We start from the raw sequence: 27,351 nt of genomic DNA, 5'->3' as shown, positions 1-27,351 counted from the left end.
AGATCATAAGTGCTATGGAAAGGAAAAAAGGTAGAACAGGGCAAGGGCAGGTGGGAGGATCAGGCGGTGAATTGCAGTTTCAAACCGGGAGCTCAAGCCCACATTTGATAACCAGAGTAACTGACTCCTGGGATCATACTAAGAGCTAAATGAGATGCTTCTAAGTAGCCAAAACCGAGTCCAGCACTGCTCAGGGCTTGGGAAATGTTCACTGTTACTATGTCTGCTGCTGTTGTTTTTGCTCAAAGCATATTCACCCCGGTATTCCTTTATGGAGGAGTGTTCTGGCTCCTTCCTTCTGCTTGATTTACCCAGACCTCCCGGGAGTATGTGTGTGAGTCAGTCCAGGCACAGCAGGGCAAGCCAGGGGGTACTACTCAAGGTGGTGTTTTACTCCCTGATGTCCCTCTGAGTCGAGATACCTGGGTTCCAGTGTCCCTCCTGCCCCCCCACCCCCACCCAGAGCTGGGCAGCCTTGGGTGCTGCCCCCTCCCCTAGCCTCAGCCAGGTGTACAGGGTGCACAGTGCCTGCCACAACAGAGCTGCCACAGGGAGTGAGATGAGAGGAGGAGGGAAGAGCAGTGTGGGAGCATGGAGCTGTGCACAGACGTGTCCCGTCGCCTGCTAATTAAGACTCCCAGCCTGAAGCTGTGTTGTGCCACCTGCCTCCATTTTCTCTGCCCCCTTCCTGCTTAAATCCCCTTTAGGGGCATCCAGGTGAGGATTTAAACATCTTCCTCCTCACCCTCTCCCCAAGAAGCCTCAGGGGAGGACCAGGCCACCATTGTTGGTTTTCTGCAGCCTCCCCTCCAAGAAGCACTTCTCCTCTGGGCAGAGACATGAGCTGTCAGAAAGTCTGGCATTTTTAAGCAGTCGACAACTGAGCATAGGTACCCGGTCAGGTTGCTTTTTCTGTTATTAGTGGTGATTTCTTGCTTTTTTTTTTTTTTAAGATTTATTTATTTATTTATTCATGAGAGACAGAGAGAGAGGCAGAGATACAGGCAGAGGGAGAAGCAGGCTCCATGCAGGGAGCCCGACGTGGGACTTGATCCTGGGTCTCCAGGATCACGTCCTGGGCTGAAGGCGGCCCTAAAGCGCTGAGCCACCCAGGCGTCCCCCCAAGTGGTGATTTCTTATTGTTTCCTGCCTGTGTATGTCTTGGGAAGACAGAGAGGGCAAGGACTCTGAGAAGGAAGTGAGTCTGTGCTGGGCAAGACGGGAATCAGGCAGGCTGGTGGAGAGATCCCGCTCAGCACAGAGCGCTGGGGACCTTGGTAGAAATCGCACATCGACTCAATCGTTCTCTTGGCTCCTGCTGAAGCCCAGTTAAATGCTGTGAAGACACGGGCAGGACCAGATCCTGCCTTTCACGCAGTATATTTGGGAGGGAGATGTATTTGGGGGGGGAACCTCTTTGCAGTGATTCTTAACACTGGCTGCTCTTGACATTTCTGGGGGTGGGGTGAGACCCAGATGCCAGAAACCTCTATAGCTGTGCTCCAAGGTGCCACAAAGTTTGAGAGCCAGTGCTAAGTTTAGAGGACTTCCTGTGGGGGTGGCCGTTACTGTCCCATTCTGGCAGATTTTCTCCCTCTTCCTTCTTCCAGCACAGCGGGTGCATGGAGCTCTGGACTGGAACCTTGTACCAGCACCAGTCAGGAACATCTGGTGCAGCCTGGATTGATTTTTTTTCTTGTCTTCAGCTGCACAATATGAATCCTGAGGCCGGCTTCTCATGTCCTTTGAGCTATGCTGTGTTTTCAGAGCCCCTTCCCTCTAAGATTGGAGAACCTGACAAGGTCATTACCATACGTTCCCTTTGGATCCATTGCAATAAGGAACATATGACAAAAATGCACAGTACAGAAGATCAGTTTTTAAAAAGGGACCTCTCTCCTCTGTTTCCAGGGTCCATTGATTTGAAGGCAGGAGGTTCACAGTGAGACCGGGGAGAGAGGGTGAATGTCTTGCCTCTGGAAACCAACACATGGCACCTTTCTTATGGTGTTGGGTTCCCAGGGTACTGGGCTACTGAACGGCTGACTTAATAAACATGTAGCCTCAGGTTTTTGTTTTATTGTATGTAATCCTAATAGCTAAGCTGAATATGATGAGGCTGCCAGGCAAATTAGATTCATGATAGCTTTGAGTGATGTTAGCTCTTCTGTGATCGGGGACCAGTCTCTGTTAGAGATGCCAGGGGAAGCAAGGAACAGCAGGCCAGCTAAAGCCTACCAAGGCAGAGGGACTTATCTGGCTCTCCCTGCCTGGGTGTATGTGTGTATGTGTTGTGTGTGGAGGTCTCCAACTGGGTCATGTGTTTAGTCTTTCCCTCATAAGCACAATCTCTTTGTAGTAAGAAGGCCCATATTTGGGAAGGTATTAATGATGCTAAGTAACAGTGAGTTAGCTCTCCCTTTCACCTTGTTCCAGTGGCCTGCCTCTGAGTGTGTGACAAGGAAGCCAGCCTCACACTCTGACACACCACGGGCTAAGCTAAGGGAAGTAGCCCCGGCATCCCCTCCTATGTGGCCAGCACATGCTCTATATACATTATCGCATTTGCCCTGACAACATCCCACTCAGATGGTCTTCAGTACCCCAATTTTCTAGATGGGGACACTTGGCGAGGGCCACATAGCTAATGGTGATGTTAGGATTTGAACCCAAGTCAGTTGGCTCCAAAGTAGATTGTCTTTCTTGTAGATCACGCTCTCTCCGAGTCTTCATGGAGTGAGGAGTGTGAGCCTGAAGAGGCCTCTGTGAAGTACACAGAAGGTAGCTAACTACCCTCATTCTTTCTTCACAGACTAAATACTGTCTCATATCAAGGACCATACAGTAGGCTCAGCCTTCTGGGCTTCATCAGGGCCGAATCAGGGTGCTGCAGGAACCCCCTGGCAAAACCAGCTTCATTATTAACTCATGCAGTCAGGGAGATATGGCTGGTAGGCCTCAAAGGATGATGTTTTGAGCCTCACCTTCTGTTCTGAGGGAGCTCACCTTCTGTGTTGGGTGCTATGTTTGACTGTGAATGTGCAAAACATTTTTAATGCTAAAAACCTGGCATTGTAAGATGTAAAATTGCAGTGCAGAGGAACGATTCTAGGTAAGATCCCAGATTCATAAATTTTGTCTCTTGACAGCAAGATTGTGTTTTCTGAAGTTCAGGGGGATATAAAAGGCAATGCTTTTATATAAATCTATGTGGAGTATGGCTGAAATGCAGCTGCTTTTGGAGCTATAACTTTGAACTGCTTGGTTTTGTTTAAAAAACAAGTCTACAGCAATATTTGGGTGGCTCAGTGCTTGAGCGTCTGCCTTCAGCTCAGGTCATGATCCGAGAGTCCTAGGATGGAGTCCTGCATCGGGCTCCCCACAGGAAGCTTGCTGCTCTCTCTGCCTATATCTCTGCCTCTTTCTGTGTCTCTCATGAATAAATAAATAAAATCTTAAAACACACACACACACAAGTCTACAGCAACTTGGGTGTTGGCTTATTTGGAAAGCGGGACAAAGGAAAGCAGGGGGATGAAAAAGGATCTGGAACATAGTGAACATTATTCACTTGACTTCTCTGGTGGTCTCATGGAGAGGTCTTACCAGGTTGGTGCCACCCCACAGCTTGTGGGCAGCTGTAAGCAACAGAACCATGGACACAGGGCTCCCCCTTGGGGTCACTGGCAGGGCTGGCCCTGGAGGGGGCTGGATTCCAACAGAGGATACTTAAACTCTTATTTGTTCAACCACTCTCTCATGAGAGAGGGATAAACTGATGTCATATCAAGAACAACCGTATGTCTCTCCTACTTCAAAATAGGAGAATTTATTACCCGAAGTTACTACGTGAGATTTGCCAAGTCAGACGACTTGGAGGCCTTTTACATGATATAAAATTTATATAGTTAAATCGGTCACTCATTTCCCAGTAGCACTTTGCGTGCAGAGGAGAGTTCCAGAATCATAGCTGCCTACACCTGCCAGACTTGACAGACCTCTCCCTTGGTTGATCTTGGAGTTGGTAGAAGGGCGAGGAGGTGGCGTCCCACAGCATTTCTGTGTAACCCTGCAAGACGTCCTCAGCAGAGATGCCATCACGCCAGTTGAAGAAGGAATTCTAAGTTAACTTCCTTGTGTTTCCACTTTTATGGCTTTTTATGGAATGCCCGCCAGAGAGTTGCTTTGTTCACTCTCCCTTTATCTGCCTGTGGTCACAGACTCAAAAAACTAAAAAGATCAAAACCCTTAGGGCAGGGTCTCTCCCCTTGGTATTACTGACATTTGGGGCTAGAGAATTTTTTGTTCTTGAGGTTGTCTTGTGCATTGTAGGGTAGTACCACCACTACAGTAGTGACAAAGATGCCTGCCAACATTAACAGGTTGGGATCCCTGGGTGGCTCAGTAGTTCGGTGCCTGCCTTCGGCCCAGGGCATGATCCTGGAGTTTCGGGATCGAGTCCCACATCAGGCTCCCTGCATGGAGACTGCTTCTCCCTCTGCCTATGTCTCTGCCTCTCTCTCTCTCTCTCTCTGTCTCTCATGAATAAATAAATAAAATCTTTAAAAAAACAAAAAACATTACCAGGTGTCCCTGGGGAGAGGGTGATCTGTGTTAAGAACCCTCTTCTTAGGGAAAGGAAAGAAGAAGGGCTGTTAACATCTTTGTGAGTGCTGACCCCCCCCCCACTGTGCCCCCCAGGAGACCTTTGTCCACAGGGCTGGGTTTTGAGTAAATAGTTCCCCAGACATGGAATTTCTAGTCCGTTGACAAAAGTTAAAGCTTTTAAGCAGTTCAATTCCAGAAAGATGTCTTCGATATTTTGTACTGAGATGAGACTAGAAAGAGCTATTTTGGTTTTTTGAAGTTTCCCCCAAATTAGCAAATCAAGAGAGGTTCCCGAGGGTTCTAGGACTTTTTTCAGGAAATGCATTTCTGAGCAGGGTCGATCTTCCAGACCATGTTTATGGCTCCTGGGGAGCCTGGTGAGTATGTGCTCTGGCATGTCTTACAGGTTAGGTGGAAGGTAGAGTGCTGGCTGGGCCTGGTGTCCAGCAGATGGGAGTGACCGGAGATCAGATCCCATCTCAGGGCATCCCCACCTCTTCTGGGCAGGTGGCTTTGGCACCAGGCACCAGGACAACTTTGGGGGAGGCTGATGAACTTGCAATTGAAAACTGTCAGGAGTGGATAATGGTCCTTGGAGCAGGGCTCTTCAAGCTTTACCCTTCTAGCAGCTGACAGGACTTTCTCTTCAACCAATATGTACAGAAACCCAATATAAATAAGATGAGTCAGAGCCAAGTTTGAGGCCAGGGTGCATGAAGGGGGCCCACAGGCCCCTTCCCCTCCCCTCTGCTCCCCTCCCCTCATCTCACCTCACTTCACCTCTCCTCCCCTCCCCTCACCTCCCCTCACTACAGGGGAGAAGGCTCTTTGAGGAGAAGGCACTGTGCATTACCCGTCTGCCTGAAGGTAGGCTAATGCTTGGTTGGATAACGATCTTTTTCTTTTCCTGACTGGATCTATCACCTTTTTTTTTCTATTTTAGGTGAAAGTGGTTTTCAAAACCCTAAGCCAAGATGAAGATAATAATGCCAATCCATTCCTATTTAATTTTTCTTTCAATACAGATGCAGATTCAAGGGCTGAGAATACACACACACACACACACACACATATTCATTTGAAGTATTTTGATATTCTCTTATGAATCCTAAAACTTAAATCTATAGAAAAATAAAAGAGAACTCCCTTCTTCATATAACAGTTGTCAATGATTTGGGTCACATTTGCTTCACATGTTTCCTTAAACTTCTTACGCATGAGAATTTTAAAGACACAATAACAAGGTCTGGGAATATTTTTACCCAGTTCCTGTGCCCCTCCCCCTCTCCCAATGCCCCCGTTCATCTTGTGGATTTGATGTGATTTGAATTTAATTTGTGAAACCTATGCGAGGGATACAGATTTGACTCAACATACAAGCATTCTTCTTTCCATTTAATTTTGGGGTGCCTCAACCTGAGCAAAACAAAACACACAGAGCATGGCTCCTGCCCTGTTTTTTTTTTTTTTTTTTTCTGCCCTGGGTTTTGATAAAAAAGGGAGCTCTTAAGTAGCTTCTCAGGAAAACTGGGGAAGATGATCTGTGCCATGCCTGTGAGGGCTGGGGCTGAGCACGTTGCTGGTAGAGAAAAGATTATGAAATGTTAGAAGGTGAATTTGGAGGTTTGGGGGAACAAGCATGCCATCGTGTGCTGGTCCCATGCTCGAGTTGGCCAAGTACTTTGTTCATGACACCCCTGCAGACCTAGCCTCCTGGGGCCTCGGGGCTGTGTTGTGCGTGTCACAGCTTTGGCATTGCGTGAGGCCTGCTTGCCGGGGGACAGCTCCAGTGGGAGCAAAGCTGTTAGACTGGTGGGTTATTCTCTACCTGCCTTGCAACAGGGGGTGTGGAGCCAGTGATCAGAGTTGAATTCCTTGTTTTCTCAGAGTTCACTCTGCTGTTTTTTACAGAACAGCACACAAAAGGACCCAAGAATCCTACAAAAGAAAAAGAGCCTACTGGGGACACCAGTTTACCTGACATCTTGCCAAGTGCTGGTTACACTTGCCCTCCCATCCTCGGTTTTTCAACTCTCTTTTCATTCATTCATCTAAAGAAAGACTAAGTTGTTTGCACTTTTGATACAAGTATGCCTTGTATCTATAATTCATTCTAAATGGAACCATTTAGAATGGTCCCTGCTCTACATTCATATTCAGATAGCTTTTAGCTATTTTTTTGAAATTAAGGACCACTTGAAAAGAAACAATGTGATGGGGATCCCTGGGTGGCTCAGTAGTTGAGCGTGTGCCTTTGGTTCAGGTTGTGATCCCAGAGTCCTGGGATTGAGTCCCTCATCAGGGGAGTGAGGAGCTTGCTTCTCCAAATCTGTCTCTGTTTCTGCCTCTCTTTGTGTCTCTCATGAATAAATAAATAAAATCTTAAAAAAAAAAAAAAAACAATGTGACAGTGTAGAGGTTGTATGCTTACTTGACTTTTATCAACTTAGAGATTGGTTCCTCAGTAACTTGTTTTTAAAGATTCTATAGTAAGGGGATCCCTGGGTGGCTCAGCGGTTTGGTGCCTGCCTTCGGCCAGGGTGTGATCCTGGAGTCCTGGGATCGAGTCCCACATCAGGCTCCCTGCATGGAGCCTGCTTCTCCCTCTGCCTGTCTCTCTCTCTCTCTCTCTCTCTCTCTCTCTCTCTCTCTCTTTCTCTGTGTCTCTCATGAATAAATAAATACAATCTTTAAAAAAAAAAAAAGATTCCATAGTAAATGGCGTTTTCGGGACAAAAAAAACAAAATTTTGGAACCTTAGATTTAGGCTTAGAAATATAAGCCAGGTAATTTCTCACTAAGTTTAATTTTTAATAATGATTTTAATGGGTCCTCCTAATTAGGCAGGAGCCTGATTCACCTAACGGGATAAATGGAATGTAAATAAGTCTAAAAGAGCTTCCAGGGCTTTGTTATACATAGAAACACAAGATTTGTTTTCAAATGAGTATCCTACTGAAGCAGGCAGATATTCCTCTTGAATTTTGTGATTGCTTTCAAAATTCAAACTACGTTCTTGAATTAGTGTCACAATCCCCAGAATACCTGCTGACAAAAATATTAAAGCCCAATCTTATACAGTGTCGTTCACCTGTTACATGGCCTGGGGAAGAAGTATGCAGAAGACTTTGAGTTTCTTATCATTAAACTGACCCTGGAACAAGTAGGGGTGGCATTTCAGTAATAACCTTTCTTCCCAGAATGAATTGCTTCTTCCCCCACTTTACGAATTGGCAGAAAAAATATTGCTTGGTAAATATTTTTGCAGTGTGATTGCTTTTCAAAATTGAATCGCAGGGCCAATGCATTCATTGGTGGTGGGGTGAGGAGGAATGTTTACAATGGCCTCTGAGTGTTTTTTTTCCCCCTTCTTTGCCAGGAAATAACTACATGTTTACCAGATTACTACAAATGGACTCAGTACCTCTTTATTAAACTCTATGAAGCGGGGCTGGCCTATCAGAAGGAGGTAAGTTAAAGTTAACTGCACTGTGAAATTTTTGTAAATCTTCTCAGTCTCATTAGAGCACATTATTATTAAGTAAGCTACAAAACCAGAAACCGTGGAATTGAACACCACCCCAAGTTCATGAAATCAGTCACAGCAGATGCAGAAAATAACTACCCTCTGGCTTAGTTTGGTGCCTCCGGGACAGGCCTGGGGTTTCTTTTACCCTTGAATTCCACCACCACGTGTCTGGTGCCTGGAATGACATCAAGGAGGGAGCATAGGAGGAAAAGAAGTTTCTCCAATCCCAGCTTAGCAACCTCTCTCAGCAGCATGCAACCTGGGTAACTTAACTCCAGGAATTGTGGTTTCTTATCTGCTAACTGGGTGGTAGCATCTCCCTTGGGAAGGTTTGAGGTGCTATTTAAAGAACATCTATCATAGGGACACCTAGCTGGCTCAGTCAGTCAAGCGTCCGCCTTTGGCTTGGGTCATGATCTCAGAGTCCTGGAATCAAGCCATACATCGGGCTGGGCTCCCTGCTCTGCTCTGCAAGGAGTCTGCTGCTTCCTTTCCCTCTCCCCCTGGGATCTCTCTTGCCCTCTCTCAAATAAATAAAATCTTTAAAACAAAATAAAGAACAGCTATCATAGTGCCTGTACATAGTGGTATCCTAAGAAGTGGAGGTGCCTGTTCTGACAGGGGCTCAATCATGGTAGATAAGCCTTAGGTGGGGAGAGAGGAGAGAGAGAGCACCAGTGTGGCCTGGGGCTGCATTATCCACTATAGTAGCCACTAGCAGTGTGTGGTTGTTGATACTTAAATTTAAGGTAACTAAGATGAAACAATATGAGTAAGTCCAGTCCTTAGTCACACCAACCACCTCTATGGGCTGGGAAGCTAGTATTGGACAGCGCAGATATAGAATGTCTCCGTCATAACAGAATAATGATGAGCACTAGTCTAGAAAACTCAGAAGTGACAAGTAGAAAATCCATTGAGCTTTTCTGCTTGAGACATTCTCTTTTGACCAGAGGGATTTAATGACATAGAATTACATATGCTTTTCTGTGGTGGTATCACACAGCTTGGTCTTGCAGTGAACGGACTTACATAATCATGTTTTAAGTTGAAAAATTTTTAGAATCAGCATGGAGACAAATGCAGAAGGCTCGATTTGAATTTCAGAATAAACCCAAAATGTCATTAAACCTTGACAACAGGGATCCCTGGGTGGCGCAGCAGTTTAGCGCCTGCCTTTGGCCCAGGGCGCGATCCTGGAGACCCGAGATCGAATCCCACGTCAGGCTCCCGGTGCATGGAGCCTGCTTCTCCCTCTGCCTATGTCTCTGCCTCTCTCTCTCTCTCTGTGACTATCATAAATAAATAAAAATTAAAAAAAAAAAAAAAAAAGTTTAAACCTTGACAACATAAAAATCGCAAGGCTGACCAAAATCAGGAGGTGAATTTGGAGAAGTAGAAGCAAGGGTGAGGCGACCCCTTTATCTTTCATAACAAGGAGGCATAGATGAAGAACTAGAGGTGTACATCTGGTTTGTTTGTTTGTTTATTTATTTATTTATTTATTTATTTATTTATTTATTTATTTTTATAGTTAGAAAGGTAGCTGTTAAAGCTCAAGGTAACAAAGAGCCCTAAAACTAGAAGAGGAATTGGGGGGAGGAAGGCTATATGACCGTGCTGAATACCTCAAATTTCATGGCAGAGAGTCAGTAGAACTATCTAAAGGTGATACACCAAAATCGAAGTGTAATTTTATTAAAGTTGCAATGGCAAACACCAGAAGAATGAATGGACAGAAGCTACTCAAGGTGGGGGAATATTTTAATAACCATTTCAGATTATTTATGAATGTTCTTTTTTGATAGTACACCAAAACTCAACAAGTGGTGGTTTCTTAAAAGTTAGTTGCAGTGTTAAATCTGAAACATCAATGCACTTTTATACTCCGTTAGATTAAAAGTGCATCTGTCTTGCACTTGAATGGATTTTTTTTCCCCCGTGCATCATCTTGTAAACATCATGCTTTGGTCACTTGGAAAATCCCAGTCTAGTGAGTTATGCAGATTTCCCAAATGTTGCCATATTTCATCTCAGAATACCATCAGAAGAGTTTTTAAGTGGTGGGAAGCTGTGAAGTTCATGGTGGGTGGATGCAAGTTTTCTAAAATTCTGATTTTTCACTTCAAAGTTCAAATTTTATCATTGGCAACGGAAACCATCAGTTGTTTTCCTTGGAGCAACAGGCTCACTTTGTTTATTTTTGAGGAAATGTTTGCCAGATTCATAAGTCTCAATAACCGTAGTTTATCATCAATCATTCTTTCACATAAAAACATAGTTGCATAAAAAAACTGGCTAATCCTGCTCACAACTCAGTCACATTTGTGTTTTTTCTCAAGACAACTGTCCCACTTTGCTGTGTGGCAGCATTTATGCGTACGTCCCATTTCATCACAGAAAATACTAAGAGGATGTGTGCTCAAGTGTTAAGATTTAAGAACATGAATACATTGTGCTGCTTCGTCAAGCATGTTATTGGTGAAACTGACTTTTTCTCCCTTTCTAACTGTGAGTGCACAGTAGCAAATAATCCAGTGACCACTCACGGAGTCTGGGGCACCACCTTGATTCATGCTGAGGACCAGTGGTCTCACCCTCTGTCACTTTGGCACTATCACTGTAGCTGTGAACACAAGGGAAAAAGCGAACAGTGTCTTGTTATAACAAAGAGTTTTGACCTACAGACCCCTTGAAAGGGCCTCAGGGACCCCCAGAGGCCACTGTACAAAGTACACAACCCCTACCTTGTCTCTGCTCCTATCTTTAAATTAAGAATATTAAAATGCTGATTATTATTGACTTTATTTTTTTGGACAAAGCATTGAGTCCCCATTAACATTTGGGATCAATTGATTGCAAATTTTGTGGAACTGACTCATACTGATGTTCAACCACTGAAGATTCTCCTGGTCAATTTAATTCCTTAATTCAGTTTTTCCTTGGCTCAGAGTCCCCTCAGGTGGGAGGTGATGAGAGACAAGAATACCTGTCCAAAGTTCCTGACCACAGCAGATCTCTTTGTATTGTTTAGTTTCCAGGAATTAAAAACCTGGCTCCCATACAAATACAAAATGAACATGTGTCAGAGATTTTATTCAACTCATTAATTAGTGAGGAAACTAGTTGTATGTTAAAACTGGTTCAAATCAAGGTTTCAAAGAACGGAGATTTATGGAGTCAAACGAATACTGCAATGAATCTGCTAATAGAATGCAAACCACTTAATGTCCTACAAGGCAGTAAACCTAACTTTGGGAGCTGTCCTTGCTATGATACAAATCATTTGTTGCCAGTGGATGGGAGCCATTTGTATTACTCTCAGACAGAAACCATTTGCATTGGGATAAGTTTTCTAAGTTAACCTCTCCCCTCGCACCCAGGCAGGGTTGTAAAATAACTCAAACCATAGTAAATAGGAAGTCAAAGGTACCCACGTCTAGAAAATCAGATCATTCCTGGGAGATGTGGGCCCACTCAGCAATCCCAGCCTACATAGAAAGGACACCTACTAGTCCCTTTGGTCTATTTCTAAAATTTGGATAATTGTTCTAAAAAGGATCATTCAGTATTCAGAAATAAAAGGGTAGGAAGAGAATCAGTAGAAAATTATCAGAGTCCCACTTCCACTCAACAGATTCAGTGCTGATCTGGCAGCCTGACAGGCACATTTGCAGAAGAGCCTCCCTTGCTCCAGTAATTACGTCCAAAAGGGGTTTCCACACTGGCATCACCCATGGGTCCAGGCAGAGGGAAGGAGATTTCATGAGCTACATCATGTTTCCAGGTGACAGCAAGGATGAACTCAATCAGATTAAGACATGAAAAAGCCATAGCAAAGCAGAGAGTGCACTGGAGGTAAACCACAGGGAAGAATAAACAGTTCTTTGAAGAGCAGTTGTGTGAGCAGTTGTGTGAGATTATCCAATGTTCCCTTGCCCCAGTTGTATGGTTACTGTTTATTTCATATGCATGAGATATGAAATGATGGGGCACGTTGACGCGATAATGTAAACATTTCTCACATGGAGCACTTACCTGTGTTGTGTAATATTCCTTTATAGGACACTTTCTTTTTTGTAGCTCTTTATTATGTATTCGAGTTGAATTTTTGAGTATATTGAATATTTTTTTACTATTCCCACAGATAGGACACTTGCTTCTCTGTCTCTGCACTCAGGGTTTGTTCATGGTACCTCAGTTTTACAGCACATCAAACCCAAATAGGAAACTTAACCACATCACTGTTGGGTTGAATCCAAAGCCAATCATGTACAGCATCTTAGGAGCTAAGTAACTTTTTTTAAAGATGGAAGGGGTTCTCAGGGAGGATCTCACTGCATGGACACAACCATCCTGCTGGCTCTAGATGTCTCTTTTCTCCTCACCTCACCCCCTCCTCCATGACACATGCCCCTGGGGAACACAGTCCAGTTTCCCCACTGATGGTTTCTCTCTTAGGAACAACTTATATTAGTTTCCTATTGTTGCTACTGTAACAAATACCATAAACAGGGTGGCTTAAAACAACACAAATTTGTTATTTTATAGTTCTAGAGGTCACAAGTCCATGAAACGGGTCTTGCTGGGATAAAATCAAGATGTCGGCAAGACCACCTTCCTTCTGGAGACTCTAGAGGAGAATCCGATTGCTTGCCTTTCCCATCTTCTAGAAGCTGCCTGCATTTCTTGACTTGTGACCCCACTTCCCTCCCCCCACCCCCAATCTTCAGAGCCAAAGCATAGCATCTTGAAATCTCTCTGACCTGTGCTTCCACTAACCCATCTCCTTCTCTGACTCTTCTGCCTCCCTTTTCTCTTAGAAGAGTCTTTGACATTTGGGCCCACCTGGGTAATCCAAGCTAATCTCTCCGTCTCGAGATCCTTCATTTGATCATATCATCCCAAAGACCCTTTTGCCCTGTAGGTAATATATTCATCAGTTTTGGGGATTAGGACATGGACATCTTTGGGGTGTGATTGTTCTGCCTGCCATAAGCCTCTTCTCCCTGATTCACTGAGGATTAACCAAGTCAACGCTTGTAAAGAACCTGGAATGGTGCCTGGCACAGAGTGGTGCTCAATATATGCCTGCCAGAGCGTGCCTGCAGAGTTACCTGAAGTTGTAGTTAATTTAAATTGAAAAAATAGAATGGAAAAAATCCTAAAGCTTTCTGGCTAATTCTAAGGCAGCCCATCCATGGCCAGGTATTAGGGAAGAATAATACAGCTTATCTTATGAATTTCATTTAGAAAGATAGTGTTTACATTGTTGCTAGTTGTTAACTGAAAGGTTTTTGGCGTATTAATTTATTTGAGCCCACCAAGTCATGATCTTAAGAAAAAATCATAAATAGAATGCAAAAATCCACACTTGGTATGTTGTTTGAAGATCAGCATTAGCCTTAATCCAAAGTATTATTCCATGTAGGTCTCCTTTTATTGGATAGCTATTTCCAAATTGGCTTGAAAATATAAAATGTATTGATGTCAATTGGTATTCCATTCAAAGCGTTTATTTCAAAATATAAACTTTTGAAATTAACATCAGAAAGTTAATTGACTCCAGAAAGGCTGCACATAACATAGTCTGTGAAGCATATTAAGCCAAAAATAACCTGCATATTTATGCCTTTCCTCTAACAGCATTGTCATAACTTTTTTTGAAATATGAGATAGCCTTAACCCTTTAATTCAGTTCTGGTATAAGCTGTCTAAATGAACTTACATTGGGGGAAGTATTTTAGCAGAGCATTGCTAAACATAGCTGGAGTGTTGAAGTCTTTTGTTCTTAACTAGCACCGTCCATCAAAATGCTCATTTCCTGGGACGCCTGGATGGCTCAGCGATTGAGCGTCTGCCTTTGGCCCAGAGCATGATCCCAGAGTTCCAGGATCAAGTCCCACGTCAGGCTTCCTGTGAGGAACCTGCTTCTCCCTCTGCCTGTGTCTCTGTCTCTCTCTCTCTCATGAATAAATAAATATGATCTTTAAAAAAAAAAAAAAAAGCTTATTTCCTTTGCCAAAAGAATCTTTTCTTGCTCTCGCAAAACTATTTTTAGCCAAAAATATGACTATAAAGACCTCCACTTGGCAGAACCTTCATTTCACCTCTGATTAAAAAAAATAAATGAAAATGATGTAGTAGGGATCCCTGGGTGGCGCAGCGGTTTGGCGCCTGCCTTTAGCCCGGGGCGCGATCCTGGAGACCCAAGATCGAATCCCACATCGGGCTCCCGGTGCATGGAGCCTGCTTCTCCCTCTGCCTATGTCTCTGCCCCTCTCTCTCTCTCTCTCTCTCTCTCTCTCTGTGTGACTATCATAAATAAATAAAAATTAAAAAAAAAAAAAGGTAGTTAGTAGGGAGGATGCTATGTTATGCTTGGGCATTCTGGGGAATTACGGAAGCCGCCGAATCTGTGAGTTTGTCTTTGGCCTCCTGCATGATTTCAGAAGCAGCTGGTGACAGAGCTAATGCACCCACCTGAGTGAGCTAGGTTTGCAGTGTGGCCTCGTGTTTGTTTGGGGAGCGTACAGAAGGAAACAGTGCACACAGGGGCAGCCTCTCCCACTCTGCCCTCTCGTGGCTTTGGAAGGTGGTGGCAGTAAATAACTGGTAGCTTTGGCAACCCTCCCCTCCGGACTCAGTCCAAACTGAAGCCCATTCTAGATGGAATAGAGGAAGATAGATTTTGAGGGTTCGATTTCTTAATAAGATCTATGTGATGTTCCTTAATTACACATGGTTTTGTCAGGAAAAAAAACTAATGGACCTTGAGAAAATCAATACCTTAAAGCATCCTTCTGGAACCTGCAGCTGCCTAACAGCATACTCAGGAAAGGTTTTTGGTAGTAAAAAGCAGAGCCTGAGGAGAAAGAAGCAAGGGAAATGATGGAGGGTAGCCAAAGGCCTGAGGGGTGATGCCTTGGCCAGGAGACAAAAGCATGCTAATGAAGGGTGTGATCTAGAAGGGACTGGTGATCTAGAAGGAACTGGCATGGGTGTAAAGGGTGAGGCCCAGGGAGGCAAGGGGAAGGAGGATCCAAGTGAAGGGGAAGGATGAGATAAGAAAGTAGGTTTGGAATAGGAGGCCCACTGGGGCAGTAGACACCACATGGCTGATGTGTCCCAGAAAATTTATAAATGATAATATGAGATGAAAGCACCCCAAGAATCTCTCCTGGAGCCCATAGTCGCCCACCCCTCTGAGAACCTAGGGTCCAAGAAGGAGAGGGGGAAGAGGGTGGAAATGATGGGACACCCACCATCACTCTTGTGAACATGGCTGTTTAAGATTTATGACTATGTCAGGGGTGCTTTTCTAAAAGACTTTCTGAAAGCTTCCCACAGATCACAAACAAACAAAAATATATGAATCCCGGTATTTAACTCTTGATAGGCTGGGGAAATTCTCTTATTTGGAATGGCTCCTTCTGTGATGTTGCCAGGTAACTTAAAAGAGAGAAGCAGTGGGCAAAATCTCATAGAATCCTGTATGTTTGTAGGTGCTTTAATGATTTCATGGATTGATTGAATCATTTATTTATTTAAGGTTGATTTCAAAACACAGGTATAGGCTGTGTTTTATACATAAGGGTAGTTAACCATAAAGGAGCATCGAGGTGGCTTTAGTGGGTAATGGCAAACAAAGGTTGATCAGGAAAGAAAAGGAAAAGACCAGAAGCAGTGAAGTTGTCCAGAAGCCACATTAAATATAGCAAGACTGTGCTTGAGTAAAAATCAGGGTGTCCATCATGTTCAAGGTGTGAAAATCCAGAAATGTTGGATAAGACCCTGGTTTCAAGGGAAGCTATCTGATAGAAAATGTTTATAAGAATGGAGTCCCAAGTAAAAGGATTTGGGAACCAGGTCCTGGGAGCTTCACGAGACTATACATGCTGCACACCCAGGACCCCAGTGGCCCTGCATTTGTCCCGCCTCCCTGGATTTGCCACTTGTGAGACATTGCGCCTGACCCCTGCAGGTCCTGGGGAGAAACGCCAATGGGTTCTCAAATCAATGATGATTTGAGAGGCTGTTTCCTTTGATGCCTTTCCTCTTCCTCTAGGACTTTCATGGGAGGGGGACAAAATTGGTTTTGTGTTTTGCTTTTGTCTTTCATTCAACACCAGGGTTTTATTATAACATATAAACGTCTTAGGAGCACATCTCCCTCATTGTACTCTGTAACCTAGAGCCTGAGAGATGCCAGGCCACGTGGGAAAATGTTGATAAGAAAATAAAGTCCTATTTGTTTCTGCAATCTTCCTGTTTGCTCCTCCCATATCCTTGGAAGTTTGCTGAGGGCAGGAGGCAGAGGTGTGGTATAAAGGAATGTTTTTCTTTCTTCTCTGTTTTATATAGTTTTAGTTGTGCATCTTTTTTGGGGGGAGGGGAGCTCTTGAAAGACCTGTGCATGTTCCTAAATAATACTTGGCCCTTTCTGTTTATCTTTTATTTTACTTTATTTTTTAAAAAGATTTTATTTATTTATTCATGAGAAACACAGAGAGAGAGGCAGAGATCTAGGCAGAGGGAGAAGCAGGCTGCCTGCGGGGAGCCCAATGTGGGACTCCATCTCAGGACCCCAAGATCACAACCTGAGCCAAAGGCAGACACTCAACCACTGAGCCACCCAGGTGTCCCTATTTTATTTTTTAAAGATTTATTTATCTGAGAGAGAGAGAATGTGAGTGAGGGGAAGGGACAGTGGGGGAGGGAGAGAGAAAATCCTCAAGGAGACTTCCCACTGAGTATAGAGCCCTGTACTGAGATCATGATCTGAGTTGAAACCAAGAGTCCACGATGGACCAACTGAGCCACCCAGGTGCCTCTTATCTTTTAAGTGGTACCTCTTCCTATAACACCCTAATACAGGCAATGATAAACAGATAAGTAAATCATCCTGTTTATTAACCCAAAGTGTTCAGATCTAAGATACTTTTGTCCTGTATTTTGTCTCTCTATATTTATGGATCCAAGGTTTTCAGGGACCGTGAAATGAGAGAAGGAAAAAATCATTCAGTGCATACCTTTCCCCCTCTGCCTCTGTGCTTTCAAGCCTAAGTTTTTCAGTGGATGCACTATGTTTTAGTTGTAAAAGCACAACCCATGGATGGGTTAGTCTGTCCTCCACTCCTAATTTTTAGATATATCTCTAGATCAGTCATAGTCTTGGCAGGAGACCCAAAAGCAGTTATTGAAGAAAATGTGATAAAAGGACTGATTTTGTGCAGTTTAGGGAGACCCACAAGGAGTAGTTAAGCACCTGGTGCTGGCAACAGAGGGAAGCCTTTGCCACCCCTGGCTGAAGGGGCCGCTGTTGGAACTGGGAGAGCAAGAACAGAGGCCTGTGTGCCTGAGGATGTGTGGACTTTGGTGCCACCAGACACAGCCCAGTGGCGAAGATACCAGGGTGCTTCTCACTGGTTGAGCACAGCCATAGAACAAGGGCCCAGGTTAATGCGGGTGCAGAGATCAGCTTCCAAGGGTGCAGACCAGGGTGGAAAGAGGATTTGGAGGGGCTGATACTTCCCACTGAGTATGGAGCCCTATACTGAGATCATGACCTGAGTCGAAACCAAGAGTCAGTCTATAATCTCTTCGTAGAATTGCTTAGTAAAATTTTACTTATTTAAAAACATTATTTTTAATTAATTTATTTGAGAGGGAGCACATACATGAGTTGGAGGAAGGGCAGAGGGGGAGAGAGAATCCTCAAGCAGACTCCCTGCTGAGTGCAGAGCCCAACACAGGGCTCTATCCCGTGACCTGAAATCATGAGCTGACCCAAAATCAAGATTCTGCCTCTCGACAGACTAAGCCACCCAGGCGCCCCTTATTTTAAATATTTTTAAAAAACGAGTATCAAGTCAGGATATTTCAGACCCTGGACACATCTCCTTTGGATTTATTGTATTCATTTGTATTCATTACCTTCTTTGCCCTAAGTCTTACCCTAATGTCATAAAAGGATGAACATTGACAGCTAAGGTACTTATTTTAAATGATGACAGAAACAAATTAGCACTCTGGAGAGAAGCTTCAGTTAAGACTGCAGGTGCAGTCAGCCGGCCATGTCTATGAGGACAGATCTCAGAATATTGCTGCCTGTTGGGGACAGATACTGATTTGGGAGAAGGCACGACAGGATTATTTGGGGTTCTGGGGATGTTCTGTATCTTGATAATGAGCATTGACAAAAATTTGTTAAGTTGTACACTTCAGATTGATCCACATTGTTCTCTGTATGTTCTATCTGAATTTAAGTGGTTTTTAGGGCACTGGTAAGCATCCAACTCTTGATTTCGGTTCAGGTCATGATCTCAGGGTGGTGAGATTGAGCCCCACGTTGGGCTCCATGCTCAGCGGGAAGTCTGCTTAGGATTCTCTCTCTCCCCCCTCTCCCTCAGCCACCACACTTGCATAATGCACGCTCTCTCTCACTCTCACATAAATAAATAAAGCTTTAAAAAAATGGAGTTTTTAAAAGTTGCAAAAAGTTTTTATAGTTTCAAGAGACCTAAGTTCTTGCCCTTTCTCTCACTTACTGACTCTGTGACCATAGACAAGTTATCAAATCACTCTATTCTTCAACTTCCTCCTCTGTAATATATTCTTACCTCCGCTGGCTGGCCAGTAAACTCACAAGTGTAGGTGGTATGCTATACGAGAGGCAAGTCTTTTATTAACACCACAAAGATCTCTGGCCCAATGAGTGGAATTTGATAGTAAATCTTGCTGCAAGTAATGATAATAATATTCTTACCCTTAATTCTTACTCTTACCTAACCCTTACCCTTATTTTACCCTTAATGTGAAGACTTAGAAGAGCCAACCTTAGTTTGATCCTTAGCACAGCATCTAGCACATGATAATCACTCAACAAATGGTAGCTATATAAATTTAAGTAAATATATTTATTTCCCCTAAAATAACCTGGTTCTGCTAAGTTCCAGTACCATTTTTTTTCCTTTTCTTCTATTTACTAAAATTCCCAATCCTGCAGCTCCATCCTTTCACACAAGAATATACCAAACTTGATTAGGCGCCTGCTCACAGGCTTCCTCCAAGCCCACTCTATGATGAAAGCACAGAGGTCGTTCATGTGTTCTTTTTTTTACACCACACTGGTGGTTTCCTTGCCATGCAGTACTCCCAAGGAGATGCCCTCAAGTCTCAGAGCAGAGAGACTGCACTTGCAGACCCTTCACATGTAAGGAACCTTGAGATGACCTCATTTAGTATAGTCACCAGATTGCATCATTTTGTTTTCTGAATTATAACAGGCCTTGGTTAACTGGGACCCAGTGGATCAAACAGTGCTTGCCAATGAGCAGGTGAATGAACATGGCTGTTCGTGGCGTTCTGGAGCAAAGGTGGAACAGAAGTACCTCCGACAATGGTTTATTAAGACGACTGCCTATGCAAAGGTGAGTATCCACCTAGTGCCTGCCCCCTGCCCCAGTAATACCGTCTGTGTTGGGAGGCAACACCAAGGTCTTCTGGGTCTTAGAGAGCCTCGCTGTTGGGAATAATCTCCAGGAAGGGCTCTTGGAGCTGTCGGTGGGTAGACTGGAAGCATGTGAGCCTTAGGGTCACTCATTGAGAAGGCGATGGGTTTGGGTATTTTCAAGGTAAGTCAAGAATAGTACCTAGAGGTCATGGTTGGCCATTGTTTTGCTGACCTTTCAACACACTCAGTCATTGTGCTGCCATAGAGGCAAAAAAAATTCAACTTTGCAATTATATCAGCAATACAGTTAGAAAGGAAAAAAGTATCTTCATCTGTATAATACTAATAAAACCTCCAGAAAGAGTAGGACATTTCAGAAGGTCCAGAGAAGACCATCTAAAAGGAGTGAAGAGGGGTGCCTGGGTGGCTCAGTCAGCTGAGCGTCTGCCTTGGGCTCAGGTCATGAACCCAGGGTCCTGGGATCAAGTCCTAGATTGGGCTCCCTGCTCAGTGGGGCGTCTGCTTCTCCCTCTCCCTGCTTGTGCGCTCTCTCTCTTTCACTCTATCTCAAATAAATAAATCTTAAAATAAAGGGAGTGAAGAGATGTTCGATCTCCATGAAGGAAAGTCAGAGTGTAAATGAACTAAACCAGGAGCCAAAGCTCTGATTTTGACTCTTGTTGCATCCCTAATTAATACTGTAAACAGTGTGAGTCAAGAGGCTTCATTTTCTCATCAATAAAAGGAGACGGTGGGACCAAGTGTTTTTGTTTTTGTTTTGTTTTTGTTTTTTAATTTATGATAGTCATACAGAGAGAGAAAGAGAGGCAGAGACACAGGCAGAGGGAGAAGCAGGCTCCATGCACCGGGAGCCCGACGTGGGATTCGATCCCGGGTTTCCAGGATCGCGCCCTGGGCCAAAGGCAGGCACCAAACCGCTGCGCCGCCCAGGGATCCCCCCAAGTGATTTTTAAGGTGCTTTCTGGCTCTTTCTGTGTTCAGAAAAGTCAGCCATTGAAAGAAGAGATTTTTTTAATGAAATCACTGATAGCCTGAGCAGAAGAACTCATTCTGGGTATGCCAGAACCACTCTGTGCAAGATAACACTTCAAGCTTACTGAGTTTCAGAATACGGAATTGAGAGATATTTCCCTGAAACTCCAGAGAGAAATGACTAGAGCAAATCAGGGATGCTTCCCATGGCAATCTGATAATCTCCAGATTTTTTAGCTTACGACTGGACATAAACAGGATCTGAGCGAGAATGGGGAAAGTTAACAAGGCAGGAAACCACAAATGTTGGAGAGGATGCGGAGAAAAGGGAACCCTCTTACACTGTTGGTGGGAATGTGAACGGCTGCAGCCACTCTGGAAAACTGTGTGGAGGTTCCTCAAAGAGTTAAAAATAGACCTGCCCTATGACCCAGCAATTGCACTGTTGGGGATTTACCCCAAAGATACAGATGCAATGAAACGCCGGGACACCTGCACCCCGATGTTTATAGCAGCCATGTCCACAATAGCCAAACTGTGGAAGGAGCCTCGGTGTCCATCGAAAGATGAATGGATAAAGAAGATGTGGTTTATGTATACAATGGAATATTACTCAGCCATTAGAAATGACAAATACCCACCATTTGCTTTAACGTGGATGGAACTGGAGGGTATTATGCTGAGTGAAGTAAGTCAATCGGAGAAGGACAAACATTATATGTTCTCATTCATTTGGGGAATATAAATAATAGTGAAAGGGAATATAAGGGAAGGGAGAAGAAATGTGTGGGAAATATCAGAAAGGGAGACAGAACATAAAGACTCCTAACTCTGGGAAACGAACTAGGGGTGGTAGAAGGGGAAGAGGGCGGGGGGTGGGAGTAAATGGGTGACGGGCACTGGGGGTTATTCTGTATGTTGGCAAATTGAACACCAATAAAAAATAAATTAAAAAAAAAGAAAAAGAAAAGGTAAAGACCTCTTGACAGGCTACTGATGGTGTGCCATTCTAGTTCTTGCCCCATGGTAGTCACCATGAGAAGGACAATTATACCCACTCATAGTAGCCCCTGGGGTGCTCTGTCAGAGAGAGGGTGGTGGGCTGAAATGGACTTTGGGTCAGATCCAATACTGTCTTCTTACATGCCAGGAAAGCACAAAGTTATAAATAACCTCTGATCAGTACAGAACTTTGCTGAATTAGAACCGCAGTACACCAACTCACAACACCAGTGCCATATGGATATATGACCTCCAGTTTTCTCACTCAAAAGACAGGTCTTAAATGAGGCAGTTTTCCCATTATAGGTTGTTCAGAATGTAGCAGAGACTAGCATATGGATTTGGCAAACTACCCATTAGAACTTGTTAACACAGTGCCTTGCTCCTTTGAAACACACGGTAATATCAAGAGACTGATTGAGAAAAACAAAGCTGAGGACATTGTTTCCATAACATTCCAGGCAGTGGGAGCCCCTATCTGCTGACAGCCTAGATCCGCTGCATTACCAGGAGGGAAGCCAGGTCATCTCCAGATGACTCTGTGATAGGCATTGTGGGAAAGGTCATCTAATTAGGTCTTTTTTTTTTTTTTTTTTTTTGACCTCTGCCTCCAGCTGGGAATGTTATAACCTAACTGAGGGACATTATTCTTTAAATTGTCAGCTGTGAATTTTCAGCTGTTCAGCAGAAATGGTTAGTTACCATGGTGATTCACCTGGTTCTTGCTGAACTCCTGTGCAGATTTATTGAAAAAGCTGTCTCTAGAGGTCAGCACTTGGTTTGCCCTGAAAATCAGGAGAAGAGGGAGTGGCATGGGAGTGGTAAGGGCGAGCAGAAATCGATGTACACTGTTAAGTCCTTGGCTGGAGGCTACACATGCACAAAAGCAAGACTCCAGAAGCTCTAACAGAAAATGATCACAGTGAGACAGGGGAGATCAGATACCAGAAAACTGCACAGTGCTCAGAGATTTTGGAGTCATGGCCCAGCCAGAAGTCTGCAGTTGAGACTCCCAAAAGGCCATATGTTAGAGGTATGGATGACATCCTAGGACCAAAGACAAAATCAGAATAGACTCAACTTAATAAAGAATAAAAGTCAACCCGACAGTTTCAAAAGGAGCTTTCAAGACAAAAGTCAGCACCTTTAAAGGGAGACAACATAATCCAGACTTTGTACATAGTTTTTATCTGCATGTTCCACATATAATTTAAAAAATACTAGACTTGGGAAAAATTGAGAAATTGTGGCCCATCAAGAGAAAAAAAAGGGAGAAGGGGCAGCCCAGTAGAAATAAATTCTGAGATGACCCAGATGTTAGAATTAGGAGATAGAGCCAGAGACATCTGTTATATAAATAGTCTGGGACTTAAAGGAAAAGATGGTCATGATGAGTGAACAGATGGTGAATCTCAGAAGAGAACTGGAAACTATTAAAAAAAAAACTGGAAATATAGAACAGAAAAGTACAATATCTGAAATAGAAAATCACTCTTTGGGCTTCAGAGGGATGAGTAAGGGTTAAATAAAGCCACAGACTGGAGGAGAGCTCCTTCATACGGGGAACATCATGTGGTGGCCCTGAAGTAGAAACGTATGTAATAATTTTGAGAAACTGAAAGAATGACAGAACTGCAACAGGAAGCCAAGAGGAGAGATTCAGCAGGGCTGGAAAATCTGGAGAGGGAGTTAGGAGCCAGATCAGCCAAAGCCTTCAGGAATTTGGACTGTATCATGGGGGCCGTGGGAAACCACAGGTAATGGATTTGAAATTTCAAAGATCAAATGAGATAAGACATCTACCTTAAAACCTAGTATGATAGAAATAGTGTTGAATCAGGGAGGAGGTCCTGCTATAGAGAGAAGATGAGGTGTCAGATCAGTTAGTAATGCTCTCAGCTGCAAGTAACTAAAAACTTGAGTTAGTGGTAGCTTGAACAAACAGGAGTTGACTTTTCCCACATGAGAAGGCCCAAGTTGCTGGGACTGCACCGGGATTGGGCTTTCAGCTGGCATCTCGGTGGTTCTCTTAGCCCTTCCTTCCTGCCTATCACCTCTTGGTTGTAAGATGGCTGCTGCAGCTTCAGACATCCTATTCAAGACAGAAAGAGACAGAAGGGGCAGTGTGAGTGACTTTTACCTGGAAAGCAAGAACTTTCCCACAAACCCCCAACAAAATTCCACTGATGTCATGTTAGCTCCAGTTGTGTCATGTGGCTACTGCCCGGTTTCTTTTTTTCTTTTCTTTCTTTCTTTTTTTTTTTTTTTTTTTTGAGATTTTATTTATTCATGAGAGACACAGAGAGAGGCAGAGACACAGGCAGAGGGAGAAGCAGGCTCTCTGCGGGGAGCTCAGTGTGGGACTTGATCTCAGGACCCCGGGATCATGCCCTGAGCCAAAGGCAGATGCTCAACCACTGAGCCACCCAGGTGTCCCTACTCTCCAGTTTCAAAGGAGACTAGGAAAGCGGGCTTGGGCTCTTTTTTTTTTTTTTTTTTAAGCTTCTTTAGTCAAGCTGTTTGAGGGAAGGGAAGGGCCAGTTAGTGCTGGGATGGCCTGTGAGCTGTGCCCACCACAGTCATCTTTAGAGCTTTGTGTCTGCATCTGGTTTTGCTGGGGAGTGTGGCTGTGCGGGGGCCCTCCTTTCACTCACTCACCTTCCAGATTAGCAAGACGAGGCCCAATGTGAAAATTAGAGGGAACCCTGAAATGCAGAAATCCCTTTTTAAGGCTCTTCTGTGATGTTACTGGATTTTTCTCCCCTTACCTCCCCACCCAGTCTTGCTAGGACTCTTTGTTTTGTGAAATGTTAAGAAAACTTGCAGTAGGAGTATCAAAAGCACATGAATTAGTCTTGGCAGAGGTGTGTGGGAGGTATCCTGTGGGCAGCACCACGAGGTGAGAGCAAGGGGAGGAGCAGGGATTGCAGACCTCCCCACAGAAAGAAGAGATTCAGGGTCTGAGCGAACGCCTCAGCTCCTCCCAGCTGGGTGACAGTTGGAAGGTGAGACAAAGACCTGGCTTCCCATTTGAACTTTTCTAACAGATCTGCAGTTTTGATTTCTGTGGCTGCCTCCTGTAGCCCCCAGATGCTGCCTCCCGGAGGCCCTCAGCTCCTGGGGCACTGGACATAGGTTCCCCTTTGGCGGTAAGATGGGCATCATCATGCCGTCATGGTGCTTAGTCAGCCACCACCCTAAATTGGTGGGTATACCATCCAAGTGTTCAGGAATTACCTGGTAGCTGCTAGAATATCAAAGTCTATCTTCTCTTCCCATTTCCTACCTGCTTGCCCATGATCTGATCAGATCTGATCAGTGCTCGGGCTTCATACAGACACCATCTTACTTAACCCTCATGCTAACCACCCCTGAGGGCTGGGGTGCCTGTTATCCCCATTTTAGTGAAAAGGAAACCAAGGCTCCCACTGGTAATAAGTAATAGCACTGGGGTTCAAGTCCAAGTGCTGGAGCTCGTGGCTGGCAGTCTGTATCACATCTCAGGGAGTGAATTCATTCATTCTTTACCCAGATGTTACCGAGCGCCCGGCCAGACCTGGGCTAGGTGCCCACAGGGAGCGTGGAGGCTAGTGCAGGAGACGGGCTCAGGTTGAGGGGGCACAGCACAATAGGATCCCTGTGACAGCACAGGTGAGCACCAGGGAGGGGGTGAGGAGGATCTCCAGGAAGTGATGAAGAATGGGAAGTGCAGAATGTCTCTCAGGATTTTATTGCCTTCCAGATGTGCAAGAAACTTCATGTCTCACAGGTATTTGCAAGTAGAATTTCTGCTGGCAAGAAGCAGCCAGGCAACCATGTGCCCTCATGAAATCGGGGAGCCCTCAAGAAATCAGGGAAAATGAGAGAGAGTAGCCTCCATGCCTCTGCCCCCTTGCACCTCTGCCCCGATTTCATGCTAGGGCCTGCTTCTTCACAGGTGGGTGGAGGCCCAGATGAGAGGTGGGCTGAGGAGGCCAAGTTTCTGGGAACCGAGAGAGACAGTGAGACATGTTTAATGAGCTGTCTGCTTCTCTGCAGGGCTGTTGGGATAAAAAGCAGTGAGGACACTGGTCAGGACCACATTTAATGATGATGCTTGGGCTTATCTAATGTGAGGGTTGGCTCTTAAAAGCCCTGTGGCTTTAAAGCTATTATGGCATCATCCCTGCCATGCCTCTTGGTGCTCACCAGGCCTGGAAAGGTGGCCTTATGCCTCTCTGCTTGTAAAAACAAAATATGTTCTCAGCTCCTGAGTGGTAAGAGTAGCTGAACCCTTGCAGGCTCCAGACCCCTGAACTCTGAGAGCAGCGCTCAGGGGCACCCTCTGAGTGCGAGCTTCCTTCTAGAATTCTCCCCCTGCCCTGGCTGTCTCTTCTTTTGAAAGCCGCAGACTCTGCTCTCGTCCCTAAGATCTGGTTTTGACACCCTGTCTCACAAAACGAATTAGTTGTTAAATCTGCTCCTCCTTACATAATCTCTCTGACTTCTTTCTCTCCTCTGTATTCCCTGCCTCTCTAGGATCGTTCCTCTCCTAAGCTGTAAGGTGAACTCAATCCCCCACCTTCCATGCTGTTCCCTCTATACTCCTTGGGGTAATCGTCAGCCTTCTTACAGGGAGAGCTACCCCTGAGCCCCCTGGAAGTCATTCTGGAGTGGAAGTAGGCAGGACCCAGGGGGGTGTGGGAACAGGGCTGAAAGGAAAGCAGGTGCCTTGAGGTTGACAGCTCCCTGAAGTCCGCAAGCCTCCTGCTGCCTGGAGGCAGTGAGACTGCAAGGGGGGTAGCTGGCTGGCTCCTCGCAGCTCTTGGTGGGAAGTCTGCCCGGAAGAGTTCATCAGAGTTGGTGCAGGGCAAGGGCCCTGGCTCCAGGGTTCAGGAACCCACAGTGTTTGTGGATGGTACTGAGATGACACTGGTAATTAGATTTCCTCTCCTTAGACACAGGGCCTTCCTGGCCACCTCTGGCAGGCCCTCTGCCAGTGCCTGATCACATCTGTGTGTGTTCTCCATCAGCTCCGTTCCCTGTGAGCCCTCCTCTCCCTTTTCCTGGTGCCTTGCAGTCTGGGAACTGAGGACAGCTGTGCCTGCACAGCCTGCCCAAAGCGCTTCTGAAGCGGACACACGGGCTCCTGGCCAGTGTGCACGCTTGACAAACAAGAAGCTTCCATTTCTGTGTTGTTTGGGGGGTTTTGTATCTAACATAGAAGGAATGACTGCAAAGGGAGAAATGAGAGAAATAAATACCATTGACCCATGAATAACATGGGGTTCAGGGGTGCTGACCGCTGCCCCCTCTCCATGCAGTTCAATATTCACAGATAACTTTTGAGTCCCCCAGAAATCTAACTAGTCATAACCTACTGTTGACCAGAGAGACCTAGCATCACAGAAACAGTCGATAAACACATATTTTGTGGGTTGTATGTATTATATACTGTAGTCTTACAATGAAGACACCTAGAGAAGAGGAAATGCCAGGAGGAAAGAAAATCATAGGGAAGGGGCACCTAGGTGGCTCAGTGGTTGCGCGTCTGCCTTTGGCTGAGGTCATGATCTCAGAGTCCTGGGATTGAGTCTGTGTCAGGCTCCCTGCTGGGAGCCTGCTTCTCCCTCTGCCTGTGTCTCTGCCTCTCTCTCTGTGTCTCCCATGAATACATAAACTCTTTAAAAAGAAAAAAAAAATCATAGGGAAGAGAAAATACATTTATGGTGCAGTACTGTGTGGACCTGTACAGTTCAAACCCATGATGTTCAAGGGTCAACCT

At 44.8% G+C, this 27,351-nt stretch overlaps 1 protein-coding gene across 4 annotated transcripts in view; it reads left to right on the top strand.

Moving 5' to 3' along the window:
* Nucleotides 1–27,351, top strand: part of LARS2 (leucyl-tRNA synthetase 2, mitochondrial) — a 156,033-nt gene that overhangs the window by 46,393 nt on the left and 82,289 nt on the right. For all 4 annotated transcript variants that reach the window (XM_055343793.1, XM_055343795.1, XM_055343794.1 and 1 more), the window contains 2 exons: nucleotides 7,988–8,077; nucleotides 19,426–19,569. In XM_055343793.1, coding sequence (XP_055199768.1) covers nucleotides 7,988–8,077; nucleotides 19,426–19,569 — 234 coding nt within the window. The remainder of the gene's footprint in view (nucleotides 1–7,987; nucleotides 8,078–19,425; nucleotides 19,570–27,351) is intronic.

The sequence above is a fragment of the Nyctereutes procyonoides genome, unplaced genomic scaffold (genome assembly GCF_905146905.1).
Source record: "Nyctereutes procyonoides isolate TBG_1078 unplaced genomic scaffold, NYPRO_anot_genome, whole genome shotgun sequence".
Lineage (NCBI taxonomy): Eukaryota > Metazoa > Chordata > Mammalia > Carnivora > Canidae > Nyctereutes > Nyctereutes procyonoides.
This window is presented reverse-complemented; position numbering and strand designations above follow the sequence as displayed.